This window comes from Bos javanicus, chromosome 10, assembly GCF_032452875.1.
Source record: "Bos javanicus breed banteng chromosome 10, ARS-OSU_banteng_1.0, whole genome shotgun sequence".
Lineage (NCBI taxonomy): Eukaryota > Metazoa > Chordata > Mammalia > Artiodactyla > Bovidae > Bos > Bos javanicus.
In genome coordinates, this window is record NC_083877.1 from 37,838,156 (window position 1) to 37,854,278 (window position 16,123).

Consider the following 16,123-nt stretch of genomic DNA (forward strand, 5'->3'; position numbering starts at 1 on the left):
CTTGCACTCTTCTTTCATAGATACGAGAGATTACTCGTCTGTTCTCAGTCATTTGCTAACATACCAGGGGAAACAATGGTTGACTGACAGAGGAAAGTGAAGAAAATTAAAACGTTCAAAGAACAATATAAAGTAACAATTACATGTCCTTTGAAAATGTAAGTTTTAAGACTCTGAACTCTTTCATTCTACCTGAGTTTTACACTATAGCAGAATAATCAATATAAAGTTTCATATTTAAGGTTTTCCACAAATAATAAAAATGTGAATAGATTCCTATTTTTTAACTACTAATTTTTAAAACTATTTCAACTGCATGTGAATAACAAGTCTACGCTCAAACTTCTGACAGATCATATCCTATCAACATACTGTCCTGCCATAATGGCCTCTAGACTTGACTCAAATTCCCTAAGTTAATTATGAAGCATCCTACTTACTTTAGGAAAATGCAGACTCCAGCACCACAGTGAAGTGCATGAAAAATGCAAGCTCCCACCTCTTCCCCATTCACCATTTCTTGGCAGCAAATGTTCTGAGAACATAGTATGGCTCCGCAGAAAAGACAGAGGACAGGGTGCTTTCGCTCGTCATCTGCAGACCGTGGGCACCTCAAAAGGGAAGAAACCATTTAATATGATGGAGAAACAATAAAAGCAAGATAATCAGTTAGCAATGAATATATAATATTTAGCAGTGTTTCAGATGTATTAGTGTTTTCAGCACTTGCAGCTTTGCAGTGAAGCAAGCTCTAAAAGACAAGGAAACATTTAATTAGATGATTCTTCTTTTAATATTTCTCCTTAAGACAACAAAAAGTCTTCTGATTAATCCATAGTAAGAAACTTTATTTTTGAATATGCAGGGTTCTGGTGATTTCCCATAGAGTCTGGCAATTAAATATGCCTTGAGATTGAGATGCATTTAGAGAATTGAGTCTTCATTTGACATGACTGATTTATAGCCAATTTCCCCCTGCTGGATTGGTTCAGTCAAGTTTGTGTCCATAATGTTGGTGCAATATGACTTTGAAGGTATATAACTGTGGCAGTTGTTTTAACCACAATTTTTAGTAAGGGTTTGAACACATTTCCCCCACTTTTTTGGAGTATTAAGATCTTTAGGCTTGAAAAGGGGAGACTGTAGTCTTTGAGTTGAGGCACCTTCCGACCCAGAAACACAGTCAAGTCTTCCGAAGGAAAAAGTAACAAAGTTGACTTGCTTGAACTAAGTAAGTAGTACTATGAGATTTGGCCATTTAACACAGTGGTATGCCAGATCTTTGCTATAAATGACCCCTAAGGGGTGTATCACTCTATATTAAAGTGATAATTGCTATCTCTGAAAGGGAGCGTTTTATATTCTTATCTGCTATATAATGGATATAAAGCAAACATCAATTTGCACAGCAAAAAATAAATGCAACCCCAGGAGAGATCTAGTGATGCCCACAGTTGGGTTAGAATAAAGAGCACCAACACAAATTTTCATTAGGGTATTTACAATTTATTCTCTGAAGTCCAGTGTCTTAGGCAAGATAAGAAAACCACCATTGTCTATACAGGAGCAGAGGGACTCTGTGCACAGGTATTCCATTCCTGTCTCCTACAGATGTGGGGATTAGTTTCACTTCCAGGATGTTGCTCTTTTTGGATAAAGCCAGCATTTTCTTTCACATTTAGCACAGAATAGCTGAACTCCATCCTAGAGAGTAAAATGGGGATGATGCCTAAGACACAGTCACTGAGCGGCCACACTTCTACCTAGAAATGATTCAGTTTTAATGAAAACTGGCAGTAAAAATAAAACTGGAAGACAGCATAATATTTATTTTCATTTTTACTTGAAACCAATAATATCTAATATCACCCAAGAGAATCTTCACTTGGATTAATGATTAACATTCTTCTCAGATCTTCCTAAGAGCCAACTGCCTGACACTCTTGAATGAAGCCAACATCTATTCACTGGACCTCTGTGGTACCAATGTAGCCCTAAGATTAGGACAATCACTGAATTTGGATCTGGATGCAATCTTTGAAATCATCCAGCTAATTTTTCAAGGGCTGAGAGGTAAGTGATACAACCACTTCTTTAGTTGGCTGACCTTAGTCTGCATGAGACAAGCAGCAAGGAAGCTGATATTGAAGTAAATTCTAACTGGGAATAGAGGCTGAGCAATGGGCTGCCCAAGCTCCTTCTGGGCCAGTTATATCCCCTGGCTTTGTGACTCAAAGCAATAGTATAACTAAGTAAGACAATTTCGTTAGTCATCCTGTAGGGCTGTGATTCTCAGAGCAGGCCAAAGAAGGGCTCTTCAAGCCCTTAAGATGACCCTAAAATGCAATCTCTCCCTTTGGTTCCTTCAAGTGACAGCAAGTTATTTAACATATAACTAAAGACTACTAATAAGTCACCTTACAGATAGAGGCAGTTACCTGGAATTACTAATTGGTATCCTTAAATTTGAGAATTATTTATGTTTAGTGAGAGACCTAATTAGGTTTACAAAGAAGTTTAGTTGTTGCACAATGCTTGGGAATATTATAAAACACCCAACTGAGCTTTGGAATTTCTGCAATTTGGGGAAAGGACGCTTTGTTAATGGTACATTATCAACTGAGTCTTGAACAGGCTTTGATTTTCAGGCTACTGAGATTCTTGCCTTTTAATTGTAAGTTACTACTAGTTTCATGTCTGATTTGCTATGGGTGTTGTGTGTAATGCCACTGGAGCATCAAGGATACATAACGGCATCAATAGTAACTTTGGCTCATTATTTCAAGATGATGCACTATGATTCCAATATGAAATATTCAGACACCAATGCTAAAGTAGATATGAATTTGATTTCTCCATTCAGTGACATTTCACTGGTGGTGTGCTGTTCTTTGGAGAAGGCAATGGCAACCCACTCCAGGACTCTTGCCTGGAAAATCACATGGACGGAGGAGCCTGGTGGGCTGCAGTCCATGGAGTCACTAAGAGTTGGACACAACTGAGTGACTTCACTTTCACTTTTCACTTTCATGCATTGGAGAAGGAAATGGCAACCCACTCCCGTGTTCTTGCCTGGAGAATCCCAGGGACAGGGGAGCCTGGTGGGCTGCTGTCTATGGGGTCACACAGAGTCGGACACGACTGAAGCAACTTAGCAGCAGCAGCTGTTCTTCATCTTATGCTAGTCAAATAACTTGCATCATATTAAAGATGGTAATTGCAAAATGAAAATTACTGTTATCTTTATAGAACATAATTTTATTATATAGAAATACGGGTTTAAGCTCATGATTTTCTCTTATACAAGTAACAGGTAATTCACATATGGTATTAGCAATGACTATAATGTAACTTGTTTATACTGCTTCTCACTAGTCTTTATCAGACAGTATTTTTTTGATTTGGAAGTGATCAGTGAAAGGGAAGAAGATAAAAGGAAGTTTGAGAAACACTGCTTTAGAATAGTGTTTAATCTGATTGAGGTAGGAGGAACATGGTGCCAAGAAAGGAGTGTACTCCTCTTCCCAGTACCCAGACTTAAATCTGAATCACAGTGTTATCTGTTTTACGGTTATAATTACTGTTATATAATACTGGGCTTCCATATAAGATTGTGTTTGGGAAAAAAAAAAGAATTCTTCGGTGTTATTTCAGTGGATGAATATGGTCACCACAGTGTAATGCATGGAAAACAGTGTCTAAAAACACACGTATAAAAGATATTTCCAAGAGGGTTACGTGTTTGTGAAGCTGAGAACAGTGTGGTTCCTCTACCAGAACAACTACTAATCTGGTAAGAACTGTCTGAAGCAATTATTTTGGGAACTGAGTCTGGACAAACATTTGCAGTGTCCAAAGGAATGCCTGACAGAAAAGAGGCTGGTAACTTTCAGTGAATTTTGGCATTTTATATAGAGATTACCATTCTTATCCTCAAGCTCCACAGCAGGTAGCTATGGGGGTGGCTGCCCGCAATCATGGTGCAGTGTGTTGCTGTTGCTGCCAAGGTGGACAAGAAGAACCTTGTCCTCAAAAAATTAGGGTTGTAAGCTTAATTTTCCCTGGCAGTTCACTGAGGGGCTGGCACAGGGACTGGCCATTGTTTCAACTCCCATGGGCTGAAGCAGATTTCTTGGTGATGATGATAGTAGAGAGGATTTAAAGAGGCAAAACAGTCTATATTTTTCATTCTCTTTTTTTTTTTCTTATTGGATCCAGGCATTTAAAGAAATCTCTGTCAGTCACTAGCTGACCACAGAGATAATGGAACAGAGATTCCACTTCCAGAACACACAACAATGAGTAGAGTCTTTGCAAAAAAGGCTTGGAAAAGACTAAAACAAACATAACTATAGCCTTTACCAAGCAACAATGGCAGTTCCTAGGATGGGGGGGTCTCTAATTTCCAGAATTATTACATCACAATACTCAAAATGTCCCATTCTCAACAAAACTTACAAAGAAATGGAAAAGTATGGCCCACTCATAGGAAAAAAAAGAGATTGACAGAAATTATCCCTAAGGAAGCCCAACACACTAAAAACAAAGACTTTAACTCTCCTAAATATGCTCTTTGAAAGAAACCATTGATTAAAAAAAAAAAAAAAAACTAAGGAAATTAGGAAAATATATGAAAGAGTAGGGAATATCAGTAAAAGAAATTATAAAAAGGAAACAAATGGAAAAGTACAATAGCAGAAATTAAAAGCTTACAAAGGTGTTGACTAGCATATAGAAGCATGCAGAAGAATTAGTAAATTTTCAGTTCAGTTAGGTCACTCAGTCATGTCAAACTCTTTGTGACCCCATGAAGTGCAACATGCCAGGCCTCCCTGTCCATCGCCAACTCGCGGAATTTACTCAAACTCATGTCCACTGAGTCAGTGATACATCCAACCATCTCATCCTCTGTTGTCCCCTTCTCCTCCCACCTTCAATCTTTCCCAGCATCAGGGTCTTTTCTAATGAGTCAGTTCTCTGCATCAGGTGGCCAAAGTACTGGAGTTTCAGCTTCAACATCAGTCCTTCAAATGAATATTCAGAACTGATTTCCTTTAGGATGGACTGGTTGGATCTCCTTGCAGTCCAAGGGACTCTCAAGAGTCTTCTCCAACACCACAGTACAAAAGCATCAATTCTTCAGTGCTCAGCTTTCTTTATAGTCCAACTCTCACATCCATACATGACCACTGAAAAAACCACAGCTTCGACTAGATGGACCTTTGTTGGCAAAGTAACATCTTTGCTTTTCAATATGCTGTCTAGGTTGGTCATAACTTTTCTTCCAAGGAGTAAGCGTCTTTTAATTTCACGGCTGCAGCCACCACCTGCAGTTTTTGAAGCCCCCCAAAATAAAGTCTGTTATAGTTTCCATTGTTTCCCCATCTATTTGCCATGAAGTGATGGGACCAGATGCCATGATCTTAGATTTCTGAAGGTTGAGTTTTAAGCCAACTTTTTCACTCTCCTCTTTCACTTTCATCAAGAGGCTCTTTACTTCTTCTTCACTTCTGGCATAAGGATGGTGTCATCTGCATATCTGAGGTTATTGGTATTTCTCCTGGCAATCTTGATTCCAGCTTATGCTTCATCCAGTCCAGCATTTTGCATGATGTACTCTGGATATAAGTTAAATAAGCAGGGTGACAATATACAGCTTTGATAAAGTCCTTTTCCCATTTAGTACCAGTCTATTGTTCCATGTCCAGTTCTAAGTGTTGCTTCCTGACCTGCATACAGGTTTCTCAACAGGCAAGTCAGGTGGTCTGGTATTCCTGTCTCTTGAAGAATTTTCCACAGTTTATTGTGATCCACACAAAGGCTTTGGTATAGTCAATAAAGCAGAAATACATGTTTTTCTGGAACTCTCTTCCTTTTTCCATGATCCAGCGGATGTTGGCTATTTGATCTCTGGTTCCTCTGCCTTTTCTAAAACCAGCTTGAACATCTGGAAGTTCATGGTTCACGTACTGCTGAAGCCTGGCTTGGAGAATTTTGAGCATTACTTTACTATCGTGTGAGTGCAATTGTGTGGCAGTTTGAGCATTCTTTGGCATTGCCTTTTTTGGGGATTGGAATGAAAACTGACCTTTTCCAGTCCTGTGGCCACTGCTGAGTTTTCCAAATTTGCTGGCATATTGAGTGTAGCACTTTCACAGCCTTACCTTTTAGGATTTGAAATAGCTCAACTGGAATTCCATCACCTCCACTAGCTTTGTTTGTAGTGATGCTTTCTAAGGCCCACTTGACTTCCCATTCCAGGATGTCTGGCTGTAGGTTGGTGATCACACCATCGTGATTATGTGGGTCGTGAAGATCTTTTTTGTACAGTTCTTCTGTGTATTCTTGCCACCTCTTCTTAATATCTTCTGCTTCTGTTAGGTCCATACCATTTCTGGCCTTTATTGTGCCCATCTTTGCATGAAATGTTCCCTTTGTATCTCTGATTTTCTTGAAGATATCTCTTGTCTTTCCCATTCTATTGTTTTCCTCTATTTCTTTGCATTGATCACTGAGGAAGGCTTTCTTATCTCTCCTTGCTTTTCTTTGGAACTCTGCATTCAAATGGGAAGGTATTTCCTTTTCTCCTTTGCCTTTCCCTTCTCTTCTTTTCACAGCTATTTGTAAGGCCTCCTCAGACAACCATTTTGCCTTTTTGCATTTCTGTTGCTTGGGGATGGTCTTGATCCCTGCCTATTGTACATGTCATGAACCTCCATGCATAGTTCTAATAATACTAATAACGGCTAACAACTTCCCAAATTTGTTGAAATATATGAGTCTGCACATCCAAAAATCAAACTGAATTACAAGCAGGATAATTTCAGAGATCCACACTTAGGCACATTATAACCAAACTGTTAAAAGCCAGGACAAAGAGAGAAGTTTGAAAGCAGCCAAAGAGAAGCAACTTATCCCATACAAGAGATCCTCAATAAAATCAACTGCTGGTTTCTCATCAGAAACCATGGAGGCTAGAAAATAGTATGATGATACATTTAATGTGCTCAAACTAAAAAACTATCAATCAAGAATCTGATATCTGGCAAAACAATCTTTTAAAAATAAGGAAGAGAGGCGTTCCTAAGATGGCGGAAGAATAGGACGGGGAGACCACTTTCTCCTCCACAAATTCATCAAAAGAACATTTGAACGATGAGTCAATTCCACAAAACAACTTCTGAATGCTGGCAGAGGACATCAGGTACCCAGAAAAGCAGCCCATTGTCTTCAAAAGGGGGTAGGAAAAAATATAAAAGATAAAAAGAAAGACAAAAGAGGCAGGGATGGAGATCCATCTGGGAAAGGCAGTCTTAAAAAAGAGAGAAGTTTCCAAACACCAGGAAACACTCTCACTGGCGAGTCTGTGGCGAGCCTTGGGACCTCAGAGGGCAACATAACTGGGAGGAAAAATAAATAATTAAAATCCACAGATTACGTGCCCAATGGTAACTCCCAGCAGAGAAGCAGCACAGATGCCTTCATCTGCCACTAGCAAGCCGGGGCTGCATTGCTTAGAGTAAGGACCGGGCATGAATGCCCTGAGGGCAATCTGAGGGAACTAACTTGAGATAGCAAACCAGAGTTTGCTATCCCATGAAAAGCCCTAACCTAAGACACCACCAGGCCTGCTCACAGAACAAAGGACTGAGCAGAGCTAGCTGGCTGTGGACCGGCCCACCCCCCAACCGGAGACAGGTAGGCGAGGGCAGCCAGAGCTCGAAGAGGGCAATCGCGGCCCCAGAGAGGCATCATCTACCAAACTGCAAGCAGGCTTTGTTGCTAACCAAGACTTCTTGGGATTCTGGACGGTAAACATCCACTGGGAGGGTTGCAGCCAGAGATCAGCTCCCCAGAAGAGACACACGGCACACCTGAGAAGATGTGCTGGTTGTACACCCAGAAAATGGAGCGGCAGGGACGGGGAAGGTGGTAAGTCACAGGGACTGCGCATGCTAAACACCTGGTCACCTGAGCTGCTCGGACCTGGGAAGGGCACAAAACGCAGGCCCAACTGATTCTGTGCCTTTGTGGAGTACCTGAGTACCTGAACCTGAGTGGCTTAGACCTGGGAAGTGCATACAACCCAGGGCTGGCCTCAGACAGTTCCTGGCAGAGCAACCTAGAGCCTAAGCAGTGTAGACAGGGAAAGCACACACACCGTGAGCGGGGGCAAACCCAGTGTGGCCGGGACACTGCGAGCACATGCCAGTGTTATTTGTTTTCAGTGTTCCTCACTCCCCAAGCACAAGTGAGCCTAAAAAAGTGTCCACCACTGCCCCCTTGTGTCAGGGAGGAAATTAGACACTGAGGAGACCAGCAAACAGAAGAAGCTAAAACAGAGGGAACCTCCTTGGAAGTGACAGGTACAATAGATTAAAACCCTGTAGTTAGCACCAACTACATAGGAAGGGGCCTATAGATCTTGAGAAGTATAAGCCAGATCAAGGAACTATTTGAAAATGAACTGACCCCACACTGTCCACAACAACACCAGAGGAAGTCCTAGATATATTTTTACCATTATCATTCTTTAAATTAAAAAGAAAAAAAAAACCTTAAAAAAATTTAAGTCCTCTATTACTCCTTTAATTTTCATTTTTATAACCTACTTTTACTTTGCAAAAAAAAGACTCTATTTTTTAAAGCAAACTACATATATATATATATTTTATAATTTTTGTGACTTTGTTTTTTTCTTTAATATTGTATTTTTGAGACTCCAACCTCTACTCTAGATTTTTAATCTTTGCTTTTTGGTATTTGTTATCAATTTTGTACCTTTAAGAACCCAATCTTCAGTACCCATTTTTACTTGGGAGCAAGATTACTGGCTTGACTGCTCTCTCCTCCTTTGGACTCTCCTTTTTCTCCACCAGGTTGCCTCTATCTCCTCCCTCCCCTTCTCTTCTCTACTCAACTCTGTGAATCTCTTTGTGTGTTTCGGAAGGTGGAGAACACTTATCGAACTGATTACTGGCTGGATCTGTCTTTCTCTTTTGGATTCCCCCCTTCCTTCCCCTGGCCACCTCTGTCTCCTTCCTCCCTCTTCTCTGTATAACTCCATGAACATCTCTGAGCGGTCCAGACTCTGGAGAGCACATAAGGAAGTGATTACTGGCTAACTTGCTCTCTCCTCTTTGATTCCCCCTCTTCTCCTCCCGGTCACCTCTATCTCCCTCCTCCCTCTTCTCTTCTCCATGTAACTCTGTGAACCTCTCTGGGTGTCCCTCACTGTGGAGAAACTTTTCATCTTTAACCTAGATGTTTTATCATTGGTGCTATATAGATGGAGAAGTCTTGAGGCTACTGTAAGAATAAAACTAAAAACCAGAGGCAGGGGGCTTAAGTCCAAATCCTGAGAACACCAGAGAATTCCTGACTCCAGGGAACATTAATTGACAGGAGCTCATCAAATGCCTCCATACCTACACTGAAACCAAGCACCACCCAAGGGCCAAGTTCCACAGCAAAATATACCACGCAAATTCTCCAGCAACACAGGAATGTAGCCCTGAGCTTCAATATACAGGCTGCCCAAAGTCACACCAAACCCACTGACGTCTCATAACTCATTACTGGACACTTCATTGCACTCCAGAGGGAAGAAATCCAGCTCCACCCACCAGAACACTGACACAAGCTTCCCTAACCAGGAAACCTTGACAAGCCACCCGTCCAACCCCACCCACAGCGAGGAAACTCCACAATAAAGAGAACTCTACAAACTGCCAGAATACAGAAAGGCCACCCTAAACACAGCAATATAAACAAGATGAAGAGGCAGAGAAATACCCAGCAGGTAAAGGAACAGGATAAATGCCCACCAAACCAAACAAAAGAGAAAGAGATAGGGAATCTACCTGATAAAGAATTCCAAATAATGATAGTTAAAATGATCTAAAATCTTGAAAACAAAATGGAGTTACAGATAAATAGCCTGGAGACAAGGATTGAAAAGATGCAAGAAAGGTTTAACAAGGACCTAGAAGAAATAAAAAAGAGTCAATATATAATGAATAATGCAATAAATGAGATCAAAAACACTCTGGAGGGAACCAACAGTAGAATAACAGAGGCAGAAGACAGGATAATTAAGGTAGAAAATAGAATGGCAGAAATAAACGAAGCAGAGAGGAAAAAAGAAAAACGAATTAAAAGAAATGAGGACAATCTCAGAGACCCCTGGGGCAATGTTAAACACCCCAACATTCGAATCATAGGAATCCCAGAAGAAGAAGACAAAAAGAAAGACCATTAGAAAATACTTGAGGAGATAATAGTTGAAAAGTTCCCTAAAATGGGGAAGGAAATAATCACCCAAGTCCAAGAAACCCAGAGTCCCAAGGTGGGACAGGATAAACCGAAGGTGAAACACTCCAAGACACATATTAATCAAATTAACAAAGATCAACACAAAGAACAAATATTAAAAGCAGCAAGGGAAAAACAACAAATAACACACAAGGGGATTCCCATAAGGATAACAGCTGATCTTTCAATAGAAACTCTAGGCCAGGAGGGAATGTTAGGACATACTTAAAGTGATGAAAGAAAATAACCTACAGCCCAGATTACTGTACCCAGCAAGGATCTCATTCAAATATGAAGGAGAAATCAAAAGCTTTACAAACAAGCAAAAGCTGAGAGAATTCAGCACCACCAAACCAGCTCTCCAACAAATGCTAAAGGATCTTCTCTAGACAAGAGACACAAAAATGTTGTAAAAAATCGAACCCAAAACAATAAAGTAAATGGCAACAGGATCATACTTATCAATAATTACCTTAAATGTAAATGGGTTGAATGCGCCAACCAAAAGACAAAGATTGGCTGAATGGATACAAAAACAAGGCTCCTATATATGTTGTCTACAAGAGACCCACCTCCAAACAAGGGACACATACAGACCGAAAGTGAAGGGCTGGAAAAAGATATTCCATGCAAAGAGAGACCAAAAGAAAGCAGGAGTAGCAATACTCATATCAGATAAAATAGACTTTAAAACAAAGACTGTGAAAAGAGACAAAGAAGGACACTACATAATGATCAAAGGATCAATCCAAGAAGATATAACAGTTATAAATATATATGCGCCAACATAGGAGCACCGCAATATGTAAGACAAATGCTAACAAGTATGAAAGGGGAAATTAACAATAACACAATAATAGTGGGAGACTTTAATACCCCACTCACACCTATGGATAGATCAACTAAACAGAAAATTAACAAGGAACACAAACTTTAAATGATACAACAGACTGCTGCTGCTGCTGCTAAGTCGCTTCAGTCGTGTCTGCCTGTGTGACCCCATAGACGGCAGCCCACCAGGCTCCCCTGTCCCTGGGATTCTCCAGGCAAGAACACTGGAGTGGGTTGCCATTTCCTTCTCCAATGCATAAAAGTGAAAAGTGAAAGTGAAGTCTCTCAGTCATGTCCGACCGTCAGCGACCCCATGGCCTGCAGCCTTCCAGGCTCCTCTGTCCACGGGGTTTTCCAGGCAAGAGTACTGGAGTGGGGTGCGATACAAAAGACTATTTAGACCTAATTGATATCTATAGGACATTTCACCCCAAAACAATGAATGTCACCTTTTTCTCAAGTACACACGGAACCTTCTCCAGGACAGATCACATCCTGGGACATAAATCTAGCCTTGGTAAAATCAAAAAGATTGAAGTAATTCCAAGCATCTTCTCTGACCACAAGGCAGTAAGATTAGATCTCAATTACAGGAGAAAAACTATTAAAAATTCCAACATATGGAGGCTGAACAACACGCTGCTGAATAATCAACAAATCACAGAAGAAATCAAAATATGCATAGAAACAAATGAAAATGAAAACACAACAACGCAAAACCTGTGGGACACTGTAACAGCAGTGCTAAGGGGAAGGTTCATAGCAATACAGGCATACTTCAAGAAACAAGAAAAAAGTCAAATAAATAACCTAACCCTACACCTAAAGCAACTAGAAAAGGAAGAAATGAAGAACCCCAGGGTTAGTAGAAGGAAAGAAATCTTAAAAATTCGGGCAGAAATAAATGCAAAAGAAACAAAAGAGACCATAGGAAAAATCGACAAAGCCAAAAGCTGGTTCTTTGAGAGGATAAATAAAATTGACAAACCATTAGCCAGACTCATCAAGAAACAAAGGGAGAAAAATCAAGTCAATAAAATTAGAAATGAAAATGGAGAGATCACAACAGACAACACAGAAATACAAAGGATCATAAGGGACTACTATCAGCAATTATATGCCAATAAAATGGACAACTTGGAAGAAATGGACAAATTCTTAGAAAAGTAAACTTTCCAAAACTGAACCAGGAAGAAATGGAAAATCTTAACAGACCCATCACAAGCATAGAAATTGAAACTGTAATCAGACATCTTCCAGCAAACAAAAGCCCAGGACCAGACGGCTTCACAGCTGAATTCTACCAAAAATTTAGAGAAGAGCTAACACCTATCCTACTCAAACTCTTCCAGAAAACTGCAGAGGAAGGTAAACTTCCAAACTCATTCTATGAGGCCACCATCACCCAAATACCAAAACCTGACAAAGATGCCACAAAAAAAAAGAAAACTACAGGCCAATATCACTAATGAACACAGATGCAAAAATCCTTAACAAAATTCTAGCAAACAGAATCCAACAACACATTAAAAAGATCATACATCATGACCAAGTGGGCTTTATCCCAGGGATGCAAGGATTCTTCAATATCCACAAATCAATCAATGTAATATACCACATTAACAAACTGAAAAATAAAAGCCATATGATTATCTCAATAGACGCAGAGAAAGCCTCTGACAAAATTAAACACCCATTTATGATAAAAACCCTCCAGAAAGCAGGAATAGCAGGAACATACCTCAACATAATAAAAGCTATATATGACAAACCCACAACAAACATTATCCTCAATGGTGAAAAATTGAAAGCATTTCCCCTAAAGTCAGGAAAAAGACAGGGTGCCCACTCTCACCACTACTATTCAACATAGTTTTGGAAGTTCTGGCCACAGCAATCAAAGCAGAAAAAGAAAAGGAATCCAAATTGGAAAAGAAATAAAACTCTCACTGTTTGCAGATGACATGATGCTCTACATAGAAAACCCTAAAGACTCCACCAGAATATTACTAGAGCTAATCAATGAACATAGTAAAGTTGCAGGATATAAAATCAACACACAGAAATCCCTTGCATTCCTATACACTAATAATGAGAAAATAGAAAGAGAAATTAAGGAAACAATTCCATCCCCAATGCAACAAAAAGAATAAAATACTTAGGAATATATCTACTTAAAGAAACAAACGACCTATATATAGAAAACTATAAAACACTGGTGAAAGAAATCAAAGAGGACACTAATATATGGAGAAATATACAGTGTTTGTGGATCAGAAGAATCAATATAGTGAAAATGAGTATACTACCCAAAGCAATCTATAGATTCAATGCAATCCCTATCAAGCTACCAACAGTATTTTTCACAGAACTAGAAGAAATAATTTCACAATTTGTATGGAAACACAAAAAACCCCGAATAGCCAAAGCAATCTTGAGAAAGAAGAATGGTGCTGGAGGAATCAACCTGTCTGACTCAGGCTCTACTACAAAGCCGCAGTCATTAAGACAGTATGGTACTGGCACAAAGACAGAAATATAGATCAAGGAACAAAATAGAAAGCCCAGAGATAAATCCATGCACCTGTGGACACCTTATCTTTGACAAAGGAGGCAAGAATATACAATGGATTAAAGACAATCTCTTTAACAAGTGGTGCTGAGAAAACTGGTCAACTACTTGTAAAAGAATGAAACTAGAACACTTTCTAACACCGTACACAAAAATAAACTCAAAATGGATTAAAGATCTAAACGTAAGACCAGAAACTATAAAACTGCTAGGGGAGAACATACGCAAAACACTCTCTGACATAAATCACAGCAGGATCCTCTATGACCCACCTCCCAGAATATTGGAAATAAAAGCAAAAATAAACAAATGGGACCTAATTAAAATTCAAATCTCCTGCACAACAAAGGAAACTAAAGCAAGGTGAAAAGACAGCCTTCAGAATGGGAGAAAATAATAGCAAATGAAGCAACTGACAAAGAATTAATCTCAAAAATATACAAGCAATTCCTGCAGCTCAATTCCAGAAAAAAACGACCCAATCAAAAAATGGGCCAAAGAACTAAAAAGACATTTCTCCAAAGAAGACATACAGATGGCTAACAAACACATGAAAAGATGCTCAATATCACTCATTATCAGAGAAATGCAAATCAAAACCACAATGAGGTACCACTTCATGCCAGTCAGAATGGCTGCTATCCAAAAGTCTGCAAGCAATAAATGCTGGAGAGGGTGTGGAGGAAAGGAAACCTTCTTACACTGTTGGTGGGAATGCAAACTAGTACAGCCACTATGGAGAACAGGGTGGAGATTCCTTAAAAAACTGGAAATAGAACTGCCATACGACCCAGCAATCCCATTGCTGGGCATATACACTGAGGAAACCAGAATTGAAAGAGACACACGTACACCAAAGTTCATCGCTGCACTGTTTATAACAGCCAGGACATGGAAACAACCTAGATGTCCACTGGCAGATGAATGGATAAGAAAGCTGTGGTACACATACACATTGGAGTATTCAGTTCAGTCACTCAGTCGTGTCCGACTCTTTGCGACCCCATGAATCGCAGCACGCCAGGCCTCCCTGTCTATCACCAACTCCCGGAGTTCACCAGACTCACATCCATCGAGTCAGTGATGCCATCCAGCCATCTCATCCTCTGTCATCCCCTTCTCCTCCTGCCCCCAATCCCTCCCAGCATCAGAGTCTTTTCCAATGAGGCAACTCTTCGCATGAGGTGTTCAAAGTACTGGAATTTCAATTTTAGCATCATTCCTTTCAAAGAAATCCCAGGGCTGATCTCCTTCAGAATGGACTGGTTGGATCTCCTTGCAGTCCAAGGGACTCTCAAGAGTCTTCTCCAACACCACAGTTCAAAAGCATCAATTCTTCAGCATTCAGCTTTCTTCACAGTCCAACTCTCACATCCATACATGACCACTAGAAAAACCATAGCCTTGACTAGATGGATCTTTGTTGGCAAAGTAATGTCTCTGCTTTTCAATCTAGGTTGGTCATAACTTTTCTTCCAAGCAGTAAGTGTATTGGCTGCAGTCACCATCTGCAGTGATTTTGGAGCCCAGAAAAATAAAGTCAGCCACTGTTTCCCCATCTATTTCCCATGAAGTGATCGGACCAGATGCCATGATCTTAGTTTTCTGAATGTTGAGCTTTAAGCCAACTTTTTCACTCTCCTCTTTCACTTTCATCAAGAGGCTTTTTAGTTCCTCTTCACTTTCTGCCATAAGGGTGGTGTCATCTGCGTATCTGAGGTTATTGATATTTCTCCCGGCAATCTTGATTCCAGCTTGTGCTTCTTCCAGCCCAGTGTGTCTCATGATGTACTCTGCATATGAAAGGATACCGAAAGAGGAACTCCCCAGGTTGGTAGGTGCCCAATATGCTGCTAGAGATCAGTGGAGAAATAACTCCAGAAAGAATGAAGGGATGGAGACAAAACAAAAACAATACCCAGTTGTAGATGTGACTGGTGACAGAAGCAAGGTCTGATGCTGTAAAGAGCAATATTGCATAGAAACCTGGAATGTCAGGTCCATGAATTAAGACAAATTGAATGTGGTCAAACAGGAGACGGCAAGAGTGAACATCGACATTCTCGCAATCAGCAGACTACAATGGACTGGAATGGAGTATTACTCAGCTGTTAAAAAGAATATATTTGAACCAGTTCTAATGAGGTGGATGAAACTGGAGCCTATTATACAGAATGAATAAGCTAGAAAGAAAAACACCAATACAGTATACTAACACATATATATGGAATTTAGAAAGATGGTAATGATAACCCTGTATGCGAGACAGCAAGAGAGACACAGATGTATAGAACAGTCTTTTGGACTCTGTGGGAGAGGGTGAGGGTGGGTGATCTGGGAGAATGGCATTGAAACGTATATTATCATATGTGAAACGAATCGCCAGTCCAGGTTCGATGCATGATA

The 16,123-nt window shown here is 40.1% G+C and overlaps 1 protein-coding gene across 1 annotated transcript in view; it reads right to left on the bottom strand.

Annotated features, from left to right (window-relative positions):
* Nucleotides 1–16,123, bottom strand: part of UBR1 (ubiquitin protein ligase E3 component n-recognin 1) — a 158,461-nt gene that overhangs the window by 3,531 nt on the left and 138,807 nt on the right. Inside the window, exon 45 of the mRNA XM_061430916.1 lies at nt 441–611. Within this exon, the coding sequence (XP_061286900.1) occupies nt 441–611 (171 nt within the window). The remainder of the gene's footprint in view (nt 1–440; nt 612–16,123) is intronic.